Below are 20,778 nucleotides of genomic sequence, written 5' to 3'. Positions count from 1 at the left end.
CCGCGGACGCCCAGCTGAGACCTCTGCCACCACTCGGCACCACTCCCATCCCTCTCGCAGGCTGGGCTCGTGAAATGTGAGACCTCAACTCACACCCAGCCAACACCAGCCATATCATTCTTAAACCATCATCATCCAGCATAGAGTACAGTCATAAGATGATCTATACAAAGCCCCCAAGTCCATTCTACCCAGCCGCCCTTCGTTACGTCGCAGCCGCATCGACCTGCAGCTAAACCACGGAACATACTCCATCTCGGCGCCCGCCTCTAGGACCCTAAATCCCAGGTGGAAGGTATCACGGAGATCCAGCGCGTATGCAACCCGGTCACAACGACGGAATATTCCAATCTCCCAATTAATCTACTATGATTGCAGTGGCACATCCCCGAGGCTAGATTTTTCTTTCTTTTCTTCTTTTCTCGCTTCTTTAAACCAATCATACTTCCCCTCACTAACTACTCCGTATAAATAATTAATAACCGCCCACACGAATGAAAAAAAGCGCTCTTTGTGTGTCGTGTCTGGCGAGTCAGATCATTCTCGGCGGGAGTTTCTCGTTTTCGGTCCAACGGGGGCGGGGCATCCTGAAACGCTGAACGGAAAGCCAATTTGTTAAGCCCTCCACTGAACGCCCGAGCGTTGTACACTGGCAGACTGGGCGGTTCAAGAGTCTGAAACTGGAGATCAAGAGAGAAGACCATTGAAGTAATTTTCAACTTCATGTTTTTTAAAGGTCTTTATAAATGTCTTTTGAAACGTCTTTCTAGATAGCCCGGGCATTATCCCTAGACTTAGCTTTCAAAGCATAGGGCTGATGAGGTGATCTTGAACTCTCTGGGGAGGTTCAAACTTATGGATTTCCACTGTACTGCTACTATATACTCGGTACTGTACATTGCTAGTGCCATCTCAACTACAGAATGAAAAAGAGTCGACGGTTAAAAGACCACGATTTGTGCGTGCTTTTGCAAGCAGGATCCTGGTCTTCTAAATTCTCAGCCAATTCCAGTTTACGCTTAAAAAGCTAAGCTAATTGTACCCCGGGCAGGACAAGGCGATAATATTCAACAAACTGTACTGAATGTTTGATTAGCTAGGATTAGGATATCGCTGCTTAGGATATAATGGTTAACATGGCCGAGGCCTTCTTGCAGGCTTCATCGGCAGATCTCTTGGATATTGCTCACTACGATTACCCACCAGATCTAAAGATGGCGATTGATCTTCAACTAGAACAGGGTCAATTTCTGGACCAGCGCGAGGTCTCGAATTGTTGTAGCGAACGAAAAGCTTTATCTTTTCATCGCTGTCCACGAAATTGTAGATCGGCGAAGATTGAACAAGCAAGGTACCGGAATTATCGAATCTAGCCCGTAAGAGACGCCCGTGCCTTGGCCCAAAGAGCGAGATGACCAGTACCGGGAAGAATGAGGTATCCTCGAATTCTGGCTGTTCGAGACGGCAGTAGACGGCATTTGCAACGGGCGCTAACTGGCCGTGGAGGAGTTCATTTCTTTCATTCTTTGCACCCGTGAGGGTCACAAGTTTGATGTGAGGGCGAGTGGTCTTCGGGTCATCGAAATTTTCAACCCATTGGCAAGTAGAAGGGGTATTCCTCATCGGAAGATCCTGAGGCTTCGAATGTCCAACTCGAACACCGCATAAGATTCCTGATGGGCCATCGCAAAAAGAGTCCTCGGCGGTGATAGTTCATATTAGCAACTTGTTGCATGAGCTTACAACGAGACCCACTTGATATTATCCCAATGTGTACGAGAATTCAGTGGAATTCCATGGAAGTCGATAGTGGGTCTCTGCAAACCCCGCGGAGAGGGCCGGGGGTCATTCGTATGTATAAATTGTCTTGGACTTGGCTGTTGTTCAGAAGATTGGAATACGAGGACACCATGGAAGACGAGGATTTCAGTTGCCCATTCCATTTCTTCGTCACGGGCCGCTTTATCGCTATCCACTACAATGGCGGCGACTTTGAGCTACACCGCGACCGTCACAGTCGCGGAACTTTATTCTATCTGTCTGATGACGGAGAACAGATAATCTGTAATCGCACTTATGTCGGCAGGCTCACTAGTCTCCCGGACTATCCAGACAAAGTGTTCTACATACATCGTGAACAACAGTACCTTTCCTCACAGGGGATATGGACAGACAGCATCGACAATGCACTCATAGTGCAGATTGACCCGGAGCCAAACTGGAGCGGTACCCCTCCAACCATCTCACCGCTCGCGAACCCGGTCATTAGCGCCGACCACCCTATCTCCGGCGATGGAATTGAACTCTACCATCCGGACCAACATTTCCAGATATATCCCGTCGGACAGCAATGGATAGGCAATGCTGAACACTCGCCCGAGGACATGCTCTTCTTCGGTGGCCATCCCTATAGCTACGGATTGACCTTCAAGATCTCCGTGTATGAAGGGAAGACACGGATCGTCTCCGACGACGGCATGTTTCTAACCGTTATGATGCCTACCCAGGAAACTGAGCATCTGCCAGAAGAATGTCGACAGCATACTGCGCCCACTCGGTGCTCGCACTGCGATAGGCGCTACAAGATTGGCTTTGTCTCTAAGCCGTGCGACTACCTCACTCTCGTCCCACGCGGACTGCCTAGTATGTTTGTTTTCTATGATAGTGTGTTCTATTATCAGTTTCAAGCTCTTACGGCTAGCTATGCCATGCTAAACCGGGTGGAGCGCATTGAGGATGCGTCGCTCTTCCAGTTTATTAGTTCTATATCTTGATGTATAGCGGGAAGCTACAGACTAGGGCATTCAAGTAGTTATTAGTATGAAATTTGAATATACCCAAGACTAAAGTTCCTCTCAGATCGATACCTAGTTACTGCTTACCCGATCCATGGAATCACGTGCCAGGGACGTGAACGTCGATTGCTGTTGGGTAGACTAACCTGAGGATACGGAGTAGCAGATGGAAAATGAGGCTGTAGCACCATAATTTTCAACTACGACTAACCTCAAGTTGTCCAGTGAAAGTCATTTTTTCAGATGTCTCCGCACTAAGTAGCTAGTGACTCCGTATTAAGTACAACATAAACACAGTTATCAACCCAGAAATCGGGAATTGCCACAAAAATCGTGCCACATCGATTCCTATATTCAGCACAAATCACCCACAGTGCAAGCCTCATACTAACTCGCTAATCCGACACCAGACTCTCCACATCCACCCCCTCCGCCCGATAAAATCCCAGCGCATCGAGCATCGGCCGATCATCAAACCGATACAGATACACCCCCTCCTCCCCCTCCGCGAAATGCTGATATCTATACCACGAAGGCACACAAAAGGTATCACCTTGCTCCCAAGCAAACTCCTCCTCTCCAATAGCCGACCGACCCCTACCGCTAATAACATGGTAAACAGCCGAGGTGGTCTCGCGACGAGAAGGCGAGGACGCACTGGCCGCGATGCGCTCGGCGCTACCGCCCAGGACACGGCTCACTGTTCATTTAAAATGATATTAGTGGGCGTCCTGACCATGCATGGGTAGGGAGGGATATGGGGGAGATTAAGCAATATAACTCATTTACTCAGGGTATCATTGCAAGCGAAAAGCAAAAGAAAAGGGGGAACATACCCTCTCGCCCATCATCCTTCAGATACCTCAAAGCAGCCCACTCTCCCGGCACAGCGTCAAGTCTTTCTTTCATCTCCACCCAAGGAAACACCAACGGCGAAGTCTTACTATCAACGTCCTCGGCCGGATACCGCGGTTGATCAAAGTGCTCGACAAAATGCACAGGGAAGTGTCTAAAGGTAGGTAGATCCAGCCCGTCCAGCCAGACCATCGGGCCAGATCCGTCCTTGCCGTGGTCGTGGTAGTTCCATGTCGGCGTGAGAATCACGTCGCCGCGTTGCATGGTGATGCGGCGGCCGTGGACGGCTGTGAAGCCGCCGGTACCTTCGATGATGAAACGCATGGCGAAAGCTGTGTGGCGGTGGGCGCGGGCGATTTCGTTGGGCATGACTAGCTGGAGGCCGGCGTAGAGGGTGTCTGTTGTGTAGGGGGCATCTACATTACTCGGATGGTTAGTATAGCAGTAGTTGTACATGCTGCAATGTAACGAGTATACGCACCACGGGCAGGATTGACGAGCATCAAGACTCGACGCTCAGCTTGCGATTCTGGGACGAGCTTCCCAGCACGCTCCAAATTCGGCCGAATGGACTTGTACTTCCACAGATAGGGCACCGTAGTTGGATTCGGTGCGGGAGGATTCAATCGTGCCATCTGTTTCCATAGAGGAAGTGTCTTGCTCGTCTCCAGATCCGCCAGGAGCTGCTCCTCCGAGTCAGCCGTGGTGGTAACCTCTGTAGTCGACATTATTGCGGTATGGAAGGTAGTTCAACAAGGATTGATTCGTTCTGATGGTTGTTCTTGTTTGGTTGTGACAACCAGATATTATATCCAGAGCTCATCCAGGTATCGGATGCTGGGTGCATGCGCCGGGTATACACCGGGAACGCATCCCCGGCTGCGGGCTGGCATGGCGGGGACGTATGATGTTATTATAAGCTATGCGGGCGCGAGAGCTCGACCGAATCACAATCCAAATCTAGCGTGTTCATTATCGTCGAGTGTCGGAAAATGTCGTCAACTAGCCAGCCTGATGAGGTTCTGCCGGGTGGTTCTTTAAAGGTCAGTTCTGCATGGAAATGAGCGGAAGAGCAAGCGATACTAATCTTGACAGACGCCGAGTTATCCCAGTAACTGTCTCGCGTTTTTGAACTCCCCGCCAACAGTTCTGCCAAGCTCGACAGCGGCAGTCCGTTTGAACATTATCATCGTCGGCGCAGGACTAGGTGGTCTGGCAACTGCCATCGCCCTCGGTAGCACCGGACATACCGTCACCATTTACGAGCAAGCTGCCGAGCTTGGAGAGGTATATTCCCCGCCCCCACCTCCATATATGTACATTTCACAAGGCAATCTCTAACTCGACCAGGTCGGCGCTGGCATCCAAATTCCCTCCAACTCAACCCGCCTCCTCAGCAGACTTGGGCTAGACCCGTATCTTGAAAAATACGTGACAGAGCCTGAAACAATCTCCTTCCGTCGCTGGGATTCCGGGAACGTAATCGGATTGACTAAGCTCATCCCTAATTTCCGAAAAACATTTGGTGCACCCTACTATGTTATTCATCGAGCGAACTTCCATACGGCGCTGCACCGGCGCGCGTTGGATCTGGGTGTGAAGGTTAAGCTTGCGGCGAGAGTAGTCAAATATGAGCCTCAAGAAGGGAGGGTTACTCTTGCGGATGGCTCGGTTGTGTTGGGAGATTTGATTATCGCTGCTGATGGTATGCAAGCCTCCACTTTATATATGTATGATGCTGACGTTCTGACCAGGAGTCAAGTCTATTGCTCGCAATCTAGTCGACGACTCAGGCCGTCCACCCTTCGAACAGACAGGCTTTGCAGCATACCGTGCAACAGTTGACGTTGCCAAGATGAAGGCTGACCCAGAGATCTCATGGCTCCTTGACCGGCCAAATCTGAATATCTGGTAGGTACCCCTGGTTCTACAAACGATCCATGAAACACCAAGCTAATTCAATCCAGGATCGGAGACCAACGACACGTCATGACCTACACCATCGGCGCAGGCAAGTCCTTCAACATGGTTCTGTCGCATCCTGATGATACAAACCCGTCAACCTGGGATCAGTCCACTGCTCTGAGCGACATGAAGCGCGAGTTCCATGGGTGGGATTCAAGGTCTGTATGCCAATCTTTCAACGAGTCAAAGACTTCAATTAACAACTACCAGACTCGAGAAGATCATCGGCATGATTGAAAACACCATCAAATGGCCCCTAGTCAGCGGCACACCACTATCACGCTGGACAACCGGCCGTCTCGTCATCCTCGGCGACGCAGCACACGCCATGCTTCCATACATGTCCCAAGGTAAGCCCCATCCCATCCACCTCTCATGATAAAACGTAATCTAACACCACGCACAGGCGCAGCAATGGCCGTTGAAGACGGTATCGCCCTCTCCCGCACCCTCACAAAAATCACCCACCCCACCCAGCTCACACACGCCCTGCACATCTTTGAGAAAGTACGCATCTCACGCGCCAGAAAAATGCAAGAAGCCAGCCTTCTAAATGGCAAATTATGGCATTTCCCAGATGGACCGGTACAAAGGGCTCGAGATGCAGCAATGAAGCCTGAGACGGTGGGGGAGGTGGTGAGTCATAGCCCGAATCAATGGAGTGATCCGGCAACGCAGATGTGGGCGTATGGGTATGATGCAGAAGGGGAAGTTGATCGAGTTTGGGGGGAGGAGGGGATGGTTAGAAGTCAGTTGTGAGGTTTGTGATGGGTGTTATTGATATATGGTGATCATGCATGGCTATTGCTGGGGATCTCCATCATGAGAACTGCCCAGCTGGCCCCTTTGTCTTCTGTCATACTTGTGGGTGTTCTATAAAAGAGCCTCCCTGTCCCCTGCTCTGGATAGTCGTCATTCTCCCCTGTTCATACCATATTGCTCAATATAAAGTCCTCCCTTTTACTTTCCTGTTGCACTTACACACGTCGCACCTCACATGAGCGTCTACCCCGTCTTGGGGTATATAATGAGCCACTATCCTTAGACCTGGAATCTTATATATGGGAGATCCATTCATTAAGACTCCCATTATGACATTGTTGAAGTTCAGAGTGCTTGAGTGGCATTGCGGCCACTTTAACGAGTCAGCGGTGATATCCATGCAGAAGACTTCCAGAAAGAACAAAAAAATATAAGATATCCGCGCGCTGAACGTTCTTACGTCCTTCGCATTCGGCTGCATCAACAAGCAGGATTTCACACGCATTGCACGAACTTCCCCCGATCCGTGAATTCCCTCAATGAGCACGAGCAACGGCATTCAGACAAGATATTGAGAACAGGAAAGGACTGCCGAGGATTCCGAGCATGTCTTTCTCAGGCAATCGGTCGAGGTGGGAATCTAAGCTCTGGGGAGGAACTTCAACCTTATTAGAGGTGGTTGATTGAGCAAAACGTCACGAAATACAGATCACGATTAATCATTCACCTTTGCCCACTTAAAGCACACACACTCTCTCTCATATAAGCCATTGCGTCCTCCAAATCGCCAAAAACCACGACCGACCCGGAGAGGATGGGGTTGCCATACAAGAGCTCCAAAGCAGCACGCCATGGAAGAAGCGTAAGCCGATGAGTCAGTTTAGCTCAGAGCGCTATGTTGACTCACATCTCGCCAGATGATACCTTGAGTTTGATGGAAACGACGTGCATACCTGGTCTGTCTCTAGCTGTCCTCTACACATGAAACGATGCTAACCGACATCAGGTACCACGCCGAACGAGCCATATCACAGCTGGCAGCAATTCTTCATCGCCGCGTAGGCCAGTGATTGTTCGGCGTCCAAATGTGCTTGAAACTCCTGTTCATGATCGAATGCTTGGGGCATCATGTCCCAGGTTTGACGGACAATGATTGTATGTAAGGGAATCTGCGGCGCCCAAGAACGTTATCCATATAACATCGATTTCACCTGGGAACCCCACCCCTCCTGGCCCATCTTCCCCCCGACTCCCCACAAATATAAGGCCAAGAAGCCCGAGAACCCTACGACGGATGGAACCAATAAAGCCAGGCCCAGCGCCAGAAAGCCCACCAAGCCGCTCACCCTGAAGTTCATCAAGACTCATGATGGCGACAAGCGCGATCGTGAGGATGAAGATAGTGATGGCACCGAGAATCATGAAAGTCAGTCCTCCCTGGCATTTGACAGATGAGGAAACGTTCTAATGCCTCTGCACAATGGCAGCATAGCACCGCGGTGCCCCTTTCCAAGCTGATTTCGACAAGCATGAGGAAGGATTTCTGATCCTTGTGAGTCCCCTGGGCCCACCTGTCATTCTTTGGGCAAACTTATTGCCCGTTTACCTGGTTTGTAAGGCGTTTTACGTGCTTTGCGGTAGTTGGAACACTGCCTCTTACTTGGTTGGAAACAAGTATCGCAAGAGCGCTAGAGATTTTTATATTGGTTACGACCGGTGGAGAATCCCTGGGTCTTAGAAGTAGATTGAAAGGGGCACTATTTAAATCAGAGGGATTTTGGTAACCTGCCTCCCTCTGAGCTGCCATCATGGCGCAGTCGTTCTGGTTACTGATACCACCTTGCCTCTGTAGTGCAACCTCTACGCACTTCCAGCTAGGACATTGTAATATAGACACCTAGCACACTATAGGCGATACATGAACAGGGGCCGGCTCTGGATAGTGCAGTCCTTGGAGGCAACCCGAAATTGTAGACCGAGATTCTTTGTGTCGGTCTCCTGACCCCCCCCCCCATGATATACACCTTGAATTCGGAATTCTCACACTATCTCGATGAGAGAGAACATTCAATTTCTTCTAGGCTAGTGACTTTCTTCATATCTCAAACCCCAACAATCTGCCCACAGAACTAATCCTTCACGATCCACGGGGCAGACCTCGAGCTGTAATAGCACCCTGCTTGCAAGGGATATTTCGGGTTATTTGTGGCGTAATCACCAATGCAAACATCGAATCCATAGGTCAGACAGCCAGCGTCAACGTGGCCCCCACGTCCGCCATTATTCCCACCTAGAGAGTGTCAGCGACTGTGATCTGCATGAAAAAGTGTAGAAATCAGATAACTCACAAGCTCCAAATACGTCGTCCTTGAGGATCTTGCTGCAGTCAATTGAGCCGTCTCCGAAAGGATCGACAAGGTTCTTCGTGTCGCAGCCTTGATCGCTATTCTTTGGTCCAACACTGAACCAATATGGTACGTCACCGTCTTTAGATTGGTAGACATAACTGCCTCTTCCAGCGTTGTTAAGGCCGCTTTGCTTTTTGAACGCGGCACAAGCTTTGTCAACTGCCTCCTTATATTGATCTGGGCGTACTGCCCCGTAGTCAGGACCGGGTCTCCGGGACTCGGGCCAGCAGGTGAGATCCGTCGGTGTTGGAGTGGCAGCGGGCTTCGTTGTGGTGGTTGTTGGTTTGGCGATTCGAGGGCAAGATGTAACAGATATCACTTCGGGAAGTGTAGGATATCCATGGCTCTTCTCGTTATCACTAGCCATCTCGTAGATCACAAGGTTCGCAATTATTTCATGTAGAAGGATTTGGGGATGGAAAACGCGGCCATAACTACGGGGTTTGTTAGCATGTGCTGTGTGCCAGAGCTAAGCTCAACTTTCTTACCCGTCAGGAAGGATGTTAGGAATCTCGAATCTTCCACTCAACTCCGTGTTCGTGGTATCCGCAACCTTCCTGTTAGCTGGAACAGAAAATCCAGTGACCGTGTTGTCTTGAACTTTATCCTTCTCAGCCAGGGTAGCGCTTGGGTCAACGAAGAGCGTAATCTGAGCAAGGGCGTCAATTGCACCGTCAAATGTGCCGTTGAGTGGTCCACTTGAAGAACGCTTCCAAGGAGTTGTGCCGAGCGGATCGAATGTGTTCAGCTCGTAGAACATAAGTCCAGTCCTATTCAGCTATTAGGCAAGTGAAAAACAGGCTTTTTTTGCGACATACTTACCGTGAGTTACTCTTAGTTGTGCTTTCGTCCACACCAGGCTCACAGTATCGGCCGTTAAAGTCACCAACATACGAATCATAATTCACAAATCTGACATTTGACCCAGCACGCTTCGCTGCAGCCGACTATTCAGTATGTTGTCAGTATACAGTACTCCGGATTGAGATGACGTCAGACAAACCAATTCGTCGTTGACTTTGTCAACAAGATCATTCATGGTTTTCCTATTGGCCTGACTGAGCTTGGCTTCAGCCTGGAACATGTTGGAAGCTTTCTAGAGTGGCATCATTATCAATAAATGTTCCCGGTTTCACGTCGAGTGCAACTCACATAGATCCATGTTGACCAAGACACTTTGTCACATTCGGAGGTCATGCTCGTGCTGAAGAATTTCCCATACCTAATTCAAGCTAATGATTAGAGGCAACTCACGAGTAGGAACAAGGAATGCAGTTACCCAGTGAGATAGATCATGCCGCTGATAAATGTTAGCTTGTTCAAGACTCGGCAGTGGGCAGACAATTACTCACTCCTTCGCCAGCTTCTTCTTTGCAGCATCAAGCACCGAGTCCAGGCTTTTACTGAACGAATCACTTCCAACCAGTGAAGCTGTACGCTTCAGCTGTCCAGCGCATCCACGACCGAGAGCATCCCAGTCAAGACCAGCAGCCCATTCAAATTTCTTGTCAAACTCGCTTGCAATCTTTCCAATGTTGACCTGTTGGTCGTTGAGCACGGCCCACTGGAAGACGCACTGGTTAAGAATATTGACCAGTTCAACATCATTCCCACCTAGGAGAACCGTCAGAACTTATTCTATACACATTATGCCTTTTTTTTTGGCGTACCAATGGATAGTAGTATTGCTTGCTGATTTGAATCCAGTGAAGGAATTTGCTTCTCTAGGACATCCTTGGTCACTGCTCCAGAACATGACACAAACTGGAATTTTCTCTTTGATGGATCACCCAATCTCTCATCGTTGTTAATCAAATATGGATAGGAATGGTCGTAGCGACTACAAGCGTAGTCTTCATGTGCGAGAATTGTTAGTCCCCTCGTTTTCAGCAGTGCTAAACAAACAGCAACAACTTACCACCTGAGGGATTTAATGCATCGAGTATAGAGCCAAGTCTGTTACCGGCGCCAATACCAGCTGAGTACGAGTCACCAATTGCCGCAAGCTTGTTGATCCAGGAAAGGTCCTCCGGGTAGAATTCGTCCTCGCGAGGGAGCAATTTGCCAAGGTTTGATGCAGCCAGTCCGTAACTGCCTGACCAGAGCGGTTTTGCAACCGCCGAGCCTAGGAGGGAAAGAAGACATAAATGGGACCACATTGCGTCTCCTGATGGGTCCCTGATAATTTGCTAGTGAAGGCTGAGACAGAGTTGGGAGATGTATCAGACAATCTGCGTGGGATCACAGGCGCAACATATACACCTAGCTTGAAGAACCTACTGGCCGACAATTGCTTACCTCGGATTTAATCAACTCTATTATCACCTGCCCATCCATCCTAACTTGCACAGTTCCTACATGGGGCCGCAAATTGATGCTTCCAACTTTGTACAAATTTAGCTCAAGGGTCCAAAATGTGGGTCTTACCCTGCGCCCAGGAACACCGTACTGTTTCACAGCACATATCATCAAAGTTTTAGGGGCCGCTCTGATCGGCCGGGACTATCCGAGTCAGATCCAAGGTATCATTTACAAGACTTACTCTCAGATAGATGACTTCCTTGTACGTAAAGATAGGGCCAGGTGCTGGGTGACTTGTGTTATCCCAACCATCTTACCTTTAGGTCATCTTGGCAACAATAATTACCCACACGCCCTTGGTAATGCACCGACAACTGTCAGTCGGAGAATAAATTAGGTAGGTTTGAGTCTCACTCTGTAACGATTCAGAAATAGGCATTCAGCCGTCTCGACCATGCAGCGAGTGTATGGCCCCCAAATGCCTATACGGGACCTACCGTAGCGCCTATCTTCGCCATAGCCCGCCCCCAGCCACGACGCTAGAGACCCTGAAATCGACTTTGTGTTGTCGCAAGCGTCTAATTACAGTACTTAAAATGCACCTAGCTATTACGGCCTATATTTTGGCAAGGCTCCGCAGCAGGGGCTGCTTAGATGTTGGTAAGAAAGAGCCCCCAAAGTATGGTAGCATTGAACGGCCCTGTGGCTGCTTACTGGCCCCCTTCGCAGGAGCATACATGGTTATTCAGTCTTATTCAGCATACACTCAGGACCGAATAGTCCCGGGGGTTTGTTATTGGCTTGACATAATTTTAGAAGTGTTCCGAGAATTTACACGGACACCAATGGTCATCTACCTAAGAAGAATGAGCCCCCATCAAGACACGAATTTACTTTTTCGCTCTGCAGGTTTCAATGTTACCTAGCGCAGAGAGAACAATATCAGAAATAGAACAGAATTTAACCCGAATATGCATATAGGTACAGGTCGGCCCCCAAATAGCTATCATCCGTGGGGGTTATGAAACCATCATTTCCTGCAATAACAATCCTAGGATGAAAAGAGATTCAGTTCCCTGTCAGCGAACCTGCCTCTCCTCAATAATTAATCTTCGAATTCGAGAAGCTAAAATACCCATAAACTTACCTGGGTCTACGGCGTGAGTATACAATATCTTGCGCTGGTGAGAAACCTCCTCGTTGGCGTACTTGGGAATTGTATTTGGGTGAGTAAACTCATACCCTACCACACTCGTTACGATCTTGTCGAAGCTGATATTGTCTGTGACTGGAGATAACTTGACAAATATCTCCTCAAAATGCGTCTGCCGTCTATTCAAAGCATAGGGTCCGTCGCCCTCACTCTGCTCGCCACATTCGACGTTGTATACGGTGCCGGTGCCAGTACCTATGATGTCTCCAAGCCGAAGGACCCAAAGGGAACGCTAAAAGTGGCTTTGGATTACTCTCTTGCAACAAGCTGGCCGGAACCTTATGATGCCAGCTATAAGGGCCCGCGTCCATGGACTTGGAGCAGTCATATCGTTTTCAAGGACCCCGTTGAAAAGGGCATCACCGATGGGCAGCTCTGGCAGATTGCCCGCGACGCGGCGGACGAGATGAGCGTCGATAGAGAACAGTATGGCATTGGACCCCGCGCAGAGCCCACTGCTATGGGCGTTCTCGCTTGGGGAGATGAAATCATCATCTCGTCCTCCGTTAAGGGTGCCGGGTCATTCTCTTACCAGTTCGAAGGCGGCAATCCCGAGGTCCTCAAAAGCTTGAAAGAATGTCAAATTATTTGGAGGGATACCAGTTTACCCGATAAGAACAAGGAGCACGAGCACAAGAACAAGGGTAATTGTGCGGAGCCGATGGCAGCCCACCTATACTATAGGAATAATGGGAAAGATTTGCCAGCACAGAATGCAAGAATTGGGACATGGGTCAGGGTCGGTGGAACCTGGCAACAAATTGATCCTTGTGGAACTGGCGAGGATGTAAGTACAACTTTTCCAACTTTCTAGGCGTCTGGAAAGCTGACACAAACGGCCTCTAGGACTTTTGGGGCTGCAACCTCTTCACTCAGAATCAGAAAATGAGAGTCTTGAAGAATGACATAAAGCCAGAGGCCTATAAGCTATCCGATATTGCGGGTGGCCCAGTCAAGCAGGAGCAGATTCAATTATGCGGTTCGAACAGAGAGTTCTGATTCTCTACAATAGCGCATCGGCGGTCTTGGTAGTTTTGGTAGGCTAGGAAAGCGATCACCGAAAGAGTAGAACTGTGAATATCATTTTTCAGATTCTTAGTGGCAGAATCCTGATGCATTACGCTGTGGTCTCTCGAGTATTTCAAATTTCATATCCACCTGAGCCGCCTGAAGCTCAACATCTCTGAACTTCTGGATTATATCCGGCACAAAGTCCCGTACTCTCATTACCTCAAGCACGAAGCGAATACCCCGCAGGCGAGGGGTGAACTGTTCCTTCTTCCCGAACCAAGATGAAATCACGTCCAAAAGATAATCCATCTCCCACTCCCATTGCCACTCCTCCTGGTAACATAGACGGTCGGTGAGACTGAGCCACTCGAGACTTTTCGGTAATAACTTCTCTAGTCCCAAGATATTAGAATCCGACCGAGAGAATCCAAACAAGAATGGAATGGGGACCTCCAGTGTCTTCAACTTATCGAGACCGGAAAACACGCTAAAGGGCCCCTTGAAGTATACTTCTGGAGGTGCAGGTTCTGCTCGTGAGACGTCTGCTCCTGCTGTGATGCTTAAGGAGGTAAGATTCTCGCGGACAAGTGCCAAGTCTGCAGCAAGCTGATCAAGATTGATGATGTCTGTTACCGAATCATCCCGAAGATCCGGTCGGTAGTACCAGTCCCATTTGAGTGATTCGAGTTTTGGTGTGACGGAAAGTAATTTGCCAAGATTTCCTTCCCTTATCATAGTCAAGTCGAGCGATAAAAGAGACTGCGCTGAAGGGGTGAATACTGCAGGCCATTCGAATATCACCGGGTTGTCAATAAAGACTCTTATTTGCTCGACAGTCGGAAGATAGAAAAGAGGAAGGACATCTGCTGTGTTCCTCGCCGTTCTGTAGCGCCGTTGGTCAAGACCGATACTGGGATACAGCGTTGAGACATCACGGAGGTGCTGGAAGGAGTGAAAAGAATCACTCTTCTCACAGAGCGATGACCTCAGAATATGCCCCACACAGCGGCTTTCTCGACAAAAGTTCTCTCCGAGGTAGAGGGATGTCAAGGTTGATAGTTGAGAGAGAAGAAGGGCGACGAACGCGTCCATCGTCCCGCTCTGTAACTCCTGAATCCATTCGTCACGATACGACACATTGAACCCAGTGGCGCACTCAATGAGAAGCTGTAAATCAATCTCTTTCACTGCAAGCTTGGGGCTTTGATGCTTGTAAGCCCACATATCTGCATCAAAATCCTTGCCGTCGAGGATGAGCTCTTTGACATAAGCAGCTAGCTCAGGCCTTCGTATAATGGTCCGCAAGAACTGGGGGACTGCAGGATTATGAGATTTGCTCCATGTGAACTTGACACAAGAGTAAAGCAGTGGTTCGATGGCAGGGCGTAAGCTGCGATGTGTCCGACTCAGCGCAAGAAGATCGGCCTGATCAATATGGACAAAGATTTCCCGCAGGATCTCTGTCGGACTTGCAATGAGCGCTGGTGTCATTTTGCCGTAACTCTGGGCTGGGGACAAGTTTCAAACTTGATCGAAAAGAAGCGAATTTGCAGGTGTACCAGGGGCCTTCTGTTGCTATTTATTGACTGTTGTCGTCAGATAGTCAGCCAGGTACAACATGGCGGATCCGTAATGGCCCCCAACTAGAACCCCACTAACTACCGCCTATGTCTGACCACATTGCCCCCTGTAAGTTATTTTACTGTACCTTTATCGCGCTCTCTGTATCCGTTCTTGGCCCCCACCCTGACAGTCAGTGGGAATTGTTGGAACGTAATGACAGAAAAGAAGATTGAGAGAGGTGTTCGTAGGAAACACAGTCACGTGCCCGTAGACTTTGCTACCCAGTCAAACAGGTATGGCCTTCCATGTCGAGGAGAGGGCAACTTCGTTACATGGGCCACAGATGAAAGACTTATGTACTTCACGCTTCATGAGCAAATGGTTAGTTAATTAGGATTCATAAATAATGACAGGAAATGTGATAAAAATTCCAATCTCTATATCCTAGCCAGGTTTGCCCACGATGGTATACTAAGGAGCTTCATGAGAATTGCTAAAACGACACCCCAAAATTGCTAACTAGGTGGGAGTAGTAGTTATAGAGATCCTACAATCTCTAAGAGGGTGTATCGGAAGATAGTAATTCAATTATAGCGTTTAACTAGATTTAGAAATCGGGGTGTCGTTTTAGCAATTCTCAGCTTCATAGGAAAGTTCCAGATATGGTATACGACTATGCAGCCAATCCCTGCTTGATATACGCAGAGAACCGCTCCTAAGCTTAGAAAGGAGCCTAATTAGAAGTATGTTCTATTAGATAGGGCCTAAATGGAATCCATGGTTACTTTTCCAGCAAGCCCCGAAACAAATACCACGGCACGCAACAGCCGGAAATATACCCGGCAACCCGATCTATCCCCGACCAGCACCACCACACCAACAAGATCCAAACCCCTCACAAAACCAATATAAGAAAGAATTCCAAAACAATTTCTACAGTTGTAACGCCTCTTTAGATTTTTCCAACCTCAATCGCACCCATCATGTCCCTCCCCTGGAAACGCCTAATCCGATTCATCGCCACGGACGGCCGCACCCTCCGTGGCGAACCCATCCTCCCTACTCCCGACACAGATCTCGGCTTCATCACCGAGGCCGATCAGCTACAGGCACGAGTCATCGAGGGCACCGATATCTATGATACCACCGGCGTGACCCGAGTGACGGATGAAGTCGTCACCGTAAAGACTATGCTGGGCCCGTTGGCGGCTGCAGATGTTCCTATACTTCGATGTGTGGGGTTGAACTATGCGAAACATAGTAAGATATCCCCCCCTCCTGTTATTTTTGTTCCATTTTTGTTCCATTTTACTACAGAATGGTTCAATTCAACCTGTTATGTTTCATTGTATAGCTAACATCCCCTCCCGCACATAGTCAAAGAAGCAGGCCGCACTCCACCCCCCTTCCCCTTCATATTCTTCAAACCCTCCACGACAATCCACGACCACAACAGTCCCGTCTCGATCCCCCGCATCGCCCAAGACTCTCAAGCCGACTATGAAGGCGAGCTCTGCCTCGTGTTGGGCCGCGACGCCAAAAACGTCTCCCAGGAGAACGCCCTCTCCTACATTGCCGCTTACACCGTCGGCAACGACGTTTCCAGTCGTAAATTGCAGCGCGATCCCGCCCTGGCTGGCCGTGTACCGCAATGGGGCTTTTCGAAGGGATTCGATACGTTTGCGCCGCTGGGACCGTGTTTGGTAGCGGGGAGTGAGATTGCGGATCCAAAGATGTTGTTGCTGAAGACTGTCGTTGATGGGGAGGTTAGGCAGGAGGAAGGGGTGAGCGATTTGTTGTTTGATTGTGCTTATTTGATTAGTTATCTATCGCAGGGAACGACGTTGCAGAAGGGCAGTGTTATCATGACGGGGACGCCTGGAGGTGAGTACAGTATTTATGTCATTCTGCTGCATATTGAAAGGCCTGCTCCTGCAATGGGCCTGGGCCGCTTCTCCGGATACCAATCCTGGGACGCTGGATTTTGTGCGAGTATCTTGGAGGAATTGAGCTGACTTGATTGTCTACAGGTGTTGGTGCTGGCTTGAATCCGCCCAAGTACCTTGTTCCGGGGACGCAGATGGACGTATCCATTTCGGGCATTGGCACTTTGCGGAATAATGTTGTTTTTGCAGAGTGAACTAGTACAAGCAACGTGGGAATTTTGTTTTCTATAGCAATTCCTCCACTCTCCATTAGCAAGGCGTCCATATAGCCTTCTAAGGAACTTCCGATATCATTGATAGAAGAAACATGCTATGATTTTCAGAAATTGAGAGAAATGCAACAATACCAGGTGGAGTAAATTTTCATCGAAGAGGTAGAATACCTGTTTCTAACACTCCAAATCGAGGTTCTCTACGCCCTCGCAATCCGGATATTCAAGATACTCTTCTCCAGAATATTACTGATCCCAATTTTCTTCCTCGGTGCAGTCTGGATCAAAATCCTTCTCCTCGGGGTGTTCCGGATAATCGAACTCGAAAATTTCAGCGCGATCGAGCCACAAGTTCGAATCCTCAAGTGACTTGTGAGGTGCGAGATAGCCATGCTCCTTCATTTTAACAGTGAGCTCCTCCTCAAATTTCCGTTTTGCATCTCCAGGTCTGCGGTACCGATCACGAAGGTCATCTTCTAGCAATCTTTTAACACGCACCATCTCGTCCAGACGGCGTTGTTTGGCGTCAAGAACAGCCTTCACCTCAACGGGTGTATATCGATGATAGAGCACCAAGTCATTGTCATGGGTGAACGAGGATCCCCCTATATGGCGCTTCACTAAGATATGTATCTTGAAGTCTTTCAAAGTGTGAAATTCCAAGTCCTTACACCCGGGATCTGGACATTCAATTACACTGGTTTCCGAATACCGCGCGTAAGTTTCCAGTTTCAACCAATTTAGAGCTTTCATTTCACGCCACAAGATACGATGAATTCGATCACTAGTCGAAAGGTCATTCAATAAACCCGGTGGGACTCTTTTCGGAGGAAGCAAAACTCGCATCGGGGTCCAGATATCTTGGACCAAGCTCCAGCGATGACGTTCAACCCGCCACAATCTGTGTCGCAAAGCGTGCTCATCCACGTCCACGTCACCTTTGCACTTGAAGGCCACAAATGCATTGATATCCGGAGGTGCCGGCGCCACCATTTGAGAAATAAAAAAGTACTGGCTAATATCTTTTCGTCTTGGCTGGCTTCCACTCAAGACCACATTACGCGCCGAGGGAAAGAGCTCCTGTAGCCTATCCCAGAAGGCCCGTCCAGTATACGCCATCCGACGGTGATCGGCAAAGTAAAGCGATATTTCCACATGGGTGATACGCGATGCGAATTCCGGGCAAAAGTCGATCGGCGAGTCTTTTTCATTAAACAGGTAATAGGCATGATCAGGCCGGTACCAGACGCGATTCCCTGACCCCCAGAACAATTCTGAGCATTCGGATCGGATATAGGAAGATGTATGCATGAGATGAAAAAGCGTTGGCGTATCACAGGCTTGAAAGATCAGCCGGTGGAGTTCCAGTGGCAAGTCCATGAATCGAGGGAATCGCTTGGGAGATGGAGATAATTCAGGGGCGACGAAGTGGCTGAACGGGGTAACAGGCATTGAACCCCATTCCATGCACAGTTGAAGGTCAGTCATGGCTGGTGGTAGCAGGTGGCGGCGTGTAGATTCTCTCAGGGACTGGGGAACTGGAGAAGGGGGTGGAGATGGTATCGAGGAGGGATATAGAAGTCCTGGAGAGACATTATGTCGAGATCCTGCGCCCTGTGAATCTGGGGTAGGGAGTGCTGGAAGTTGAGGTCCAGACTCGGACAGAGAGTCCAAGGGAAGGGACATAATGCTGGATAAAAGTGGACCAGCTAAGTAAGACTTAGCAGGAAGATATGAGATCCCATGAGATATCAGTGCCACCTAACTAAGACTGGTGTTAGTGTCTCAGTCGGAGAGTGTCAACAAGATGGAACTTGGAGGGGCTGACTTTGGTTGGGGGCCGAGAAACCTGAGGCACGGCGCTGGGTGCGATCCCTGCCTTTGGACTCTCTGTTGACGGAAAGTTCCAGCAACTTTATAATTATTCGCAGTTCATCTCAATTACTATATATGACTATATATTTAGGTAAAGTACCTCCTAAGAAGAGATCAGCACCAGCCTCGGCCAGTCCCGGGCCTGCTCCTACAACGAAGCTCCAAGCCGGATATAAATAGAATCATGCGATGCGCTGACCTCCATGCACCACAAAGGAAAATGTTCCTATCTAGCAGGCTCCAGACGGCAAGAAGCACGATAAGTTACGGACAGAACATACTTGGATCCCCTCACTATATAAGTACAGCAAGGACGGGTCATCAAGGCCCATACCTACCCAGCCCTCACCCCCATAGTTACTTCTATGCTGGTTAGAATCAACGTTGTACCGGAATCTTCATGTCTATTTCATCAGAGAATCCAAAGGGTTCCAGCTCTCGTTGAGGGCCGGCTGTCTATCATCCATTCGGAGTGCAATACCTCTTACGCTGTTGCTCTTTCGTTCGGCCGGAAGACTAGCATTGATTGAAGCATCGACTCGAAGGCCCTCCTCTCTTCCTCGGTCACTATCTCTAGACCTGCTTCAGCCCGAGGCTCCTGTATACAGTAGCCGAATTTCTTATCCCAGGTTCTGCGCACGCCATCATGAACTCCAGACATCCGTGGCTTCAAATCCATTTCGCCGTCTTCATTAAACCATTCCAGTCTTCTACTCCACTCTCCCCACCATTCAGGGGGTAATATGCCAAGCACTTCGACTTGCTCCATGGTAACGCGGTCCGGAGTAGGGAAAAACGCCTCAAACAAAAGCCCTTGCCCATAAATCTCCTAGATGGTACAGGCAAGTGTCTAGATCTCCGAAGCAAAGGAGAGCGGCTCATCAGAGAATCTGGCCTCGGGTGACTGGATGAGAGGAAGGGTCTTTGAGGAGAACCTGGAGGTTTTGTGTGGATTGAAAGTTTCTCCAAAGTCGCTAAGGATGATCTTCTCCTCTCCTAAAACGATCTTATCGCTGCGAACGCCAAACCAACGGGGAACGTATATATTCGCGGGTACGCTATTCGATAATGACCTGCTATTAAGACGAACGACGGCAACTGACTCTGGCTTCCGAATATCTTGTGTACCTCTGAGGTGGATAGACGGTCGATTACTTTAAAAAACTGGACTAGAATGTTGCCTAAATGAAGATCTTGGAGTTGAAGTTAGCTATACTATTCAGCTAGAATCGCTTATACGTATCGCATACTACCGTACACAGTATCTTTATAGTGAAGGAATGCGACGCCACGAATAAGCTGGGTAATGATCGACTGTGCGACCTTGGGCCGAAAAAGACCGAACGTCGAAGTCTCCTTTGCATCGAACAAGCTTTTTCGTGCCGGCGGGGTGACAATACACCTATGCTTCCCATTAGGACCGGTAACCCAGAATTCATCGATGAGAGACGGAATAGTCTCTCTTCCTAGTTTGGATAGCGAGTTTGAGAGAGAAGATAGAAGACCAGCCTCGGGCGTACAAGTGCTGGTATCAGCAGTAATGACTTTCACAGCCACATATCTGGACATCTGTAGGTCACGGGCCAGCCATATAGTCGAGTACCCTCCGTACCCAAGGTTGTCAATCAGTCGATAGCGGCCCTCATCTAAGTCATCCCCGATTTTCCACGGATGATATCCCCCGGGTCTATATCTGTCCAAGTCTTTGACGTATTCAATAAGTCTGTACTGGGTCTTTCCAGGTCTTGTGCTTGATGCTCACGTTTCGCCGGGTCCATCTATATATATCCCCACTCATCTTATCTGTCTGGAGGCGGGTGAAAGTAGACATTGATAATGTCCCTCGGACATAGAGCTGGTTTAACACAGAAC

General features: G+C 49.0%; 10 protein-coding genes across 10 annotated transcripts; 5 read left to right on the top strand and 5 right to left on the bottom strand.

The window, feature by feature from the left end:
• Nucleotides 1–1,910: 1,910 nt before the first annotated feature.
• N7458_004197 (uncharacterized protein) lies at nucleotides 1,911–2,774 on the top strand (the record flags this gene model as incomplete). The annotated part of the gene is made up of 1 exon (XM_056907579.1): nucleotides 1,911–2,774. One exon carries the CDS (start codon nucleotides 1,911–1,913, stop codon nucleotides 2,772–2,774), a length of 864 nt encoding a protein of 287 aa, XP_056768306.1.
• A 416-nt stretch (nucleotides 2,775–3,190) lies between these two features.
• Nucleotides 3,191–4,378, bottom strand: N7458_004196 (cupin domain-containing protein; the record flags this gene model as incomplete). Its single annotated transcript, XM_056907578.1, has 3 exons — nucleotides 3,191–3,495; nucleotides 3,632–4,066; nucleotides 4,132–4,378. 3 exons carry the CDS (start codon nucleotides 4,376–4,378, stop codon nucleotides 3,191–3,193), a joined length of 987 nt encoding a protein of 328 aa, XP_056768305.1.
• Nucleotides 4,379–4,642: 264 nt separating this feature from the next.
• On the top strand, nucleotides 4,643–6,374 carry N7458_004195 (uncharacterized protein; the record flags this gene model as incomplete). Its single annotated transcript, XM_056907577.1, has 7 exons — nucleotides 4,643–4,693; nucleotides 4,746–4,937; nucleotides 5,001–5,355; nucleotides 5,405–5,561; nucleotides 5,618–5,773; nucleotides 5,826–5,965; nucleotides 6,022–6,374. 7 exons carry the CDS (start codon nucleotides 4,643–4,645, stop codon nucleotides 6,372–6,374), a joined length of 1,404 nt encoding a protein of 467 aa, XP_056768304.1.
• A 1,152-nt stretch (nucleotides 6,375–7,526) lies between these two features.
• Nucleotides 7,527–7,832, top strand: N7458_004194 (uncharacterized protein; the record flags this gene model as incomplete). Its single annotated transcript, XM_056907576.1, has 1 exon — nucleotides 7,527–7,832. The coding sequence occupies one exon, from the start codon at nucleotides 7,527–7,529 to the stop codon at nucleotides 7,830–7,832; it is 306 nt and encodes a 101-aa protein (XP_056768303.1).
• Nucleotides 7,833–8,506: 674 nt separating this feature from the next.
• Nucleotides 8,507–10,944, bottom strand: N7458_004193 (uncharacterized protein; the record flags this gene model as incomplete). Its single annotated transcript, XM_056907575.1, has 10 exons — nucleotides 8,507–8,667; nucleotides 8,726–9,219; nucleotides 9,274–9,555; nucleotides 9,608–9,732; nucleotides 9,789–9,881; nucleotides 9,938–10,007; nucleotides 10,065–10,085; nucleotides 10,138–10,399; nucleotides 10,456–10,638; nucleotides 10,704–10,944. 10 exons carry the CDS (start codon nucleotides 10,942–10,944, stop codon nucleotides 8,507–8,509), a joined length of 1,932 nt encoding a protein of 643 aa, XP_056768302.1.
• A 1,461-nt stretch (nucleotides 10,945–12,405) lies between these two features.
• Nucleotides 12,406–13,298, top strand: N7458_004192 (uncharacterized protein; the record flags this gene model as incomplete). Its single annotated transcript, XM_056907574.1, has 2 exons — nucleotides 12,406–13,086; nucleotides 13,146–13,298. 2 exons carry the CDS (start codon nucleotides 12,406–12,408, stop codon nucleotides 13,296–13,298), a joined length of 834 nt encoding a protein of 277 aa, XP_056768301.1.
• A 96-nt stretch (nucleotides 13,299–13,394) lies between these two features.
• N7458_004191 (uncharacterized protein) lies at nucleotides 13,395–14,801 on the bottom strand (the record flags this gene model as incomplete). The annotated part of the gene is made up of 1 exon (XM_056907573.1): nucleotides 13,395–14,801. The coding sequence occupies one exon, from the start codon at nucleotides 14,799–14,801 to the stop codon at nucleotides 13,395–13,397; it is 1,407 nt and encodes a 468-aa protein (XP_056768300.1).
• A 1,055-nt stretch (nucleotides 14,802–15,856) lies between these two features.
• N7458_004190 (fumarylacetoacetate hydrolase family protein) lies at nucleotides 15,857–17,013 on the top strand (the record flags this gene model as incomplete). Its single annotated transcript, XM_056907572.1, has 3 exons — nucleotides 15,857–16,133; nucleotides 16,251–16,757; nucleotides 16,904–17,013. The coding sequence occupies 3 exons, from the start codon at nucleotides 15,857–15,859 to the stop codon at nucleotides 17,011–17,013; spliced, it is 894 nt and encodes a 297-aa protein (XP_056768299.1).
• Nucleotides 17,014–17,277: 264 nt separating this feature from the next.
• On the bottom strand, nucleotides 17,278–18,717 carry N7458_004189 (uncharacterized protein; the record flags this gene model as incomplete). The annotated part of the gene is made up of 1 exon (XM_056907571.1): nucleotides 17,278–18,717. One exon carries the CDS (start codon nucleotides 18,715–18,717, stop codon nucleotides 17,278–17,280), a length of 1,440 nt encoding a protein of 479 aa, XP_056768298.1.
• Nucleotides 18,718–20,139: 1,422 nt separating this feature from the next.
• N7458_004188 (uncharacterized protein) lies at nucleotides 20,140–20,475 on the bottom strand (the record flags this gene model as incomplete). The annotated part of the gene is made up of 1 exon (XM_056907570.1): nucleotides 20,140–20,475. One exon carries the CDS (start codon nucleotides 20,473–20,475, stop codon nucleotides 20,140–20,142), a length of 336 nt encoding a protein of 111 aa, XP_056768297.1.
• Between the last annotated feature and the right edge of the window lie 303 nt (nucleotides 20,476–20,778).

The sequence above is a fragment of the Penicillium daleae genome (assembly GCF_028827525.1).
Source record: "Penicillium daleae strain IBT 16125 chromosome Unknown utg000004l_segment0_segment0, whole genome shotgun sequence".
NCBI lineage: Eukaryota > Fungi > Ascomycota > Eurotiomycetes > Eurotiales > Aspergillaceae > Penicillium > Penicillium daleae.
The sequence above is the reverse complement of the archived record's forward strand: the minus strand, read 5'-3'. Positions and strand labels throughout refer to the sequence as shown.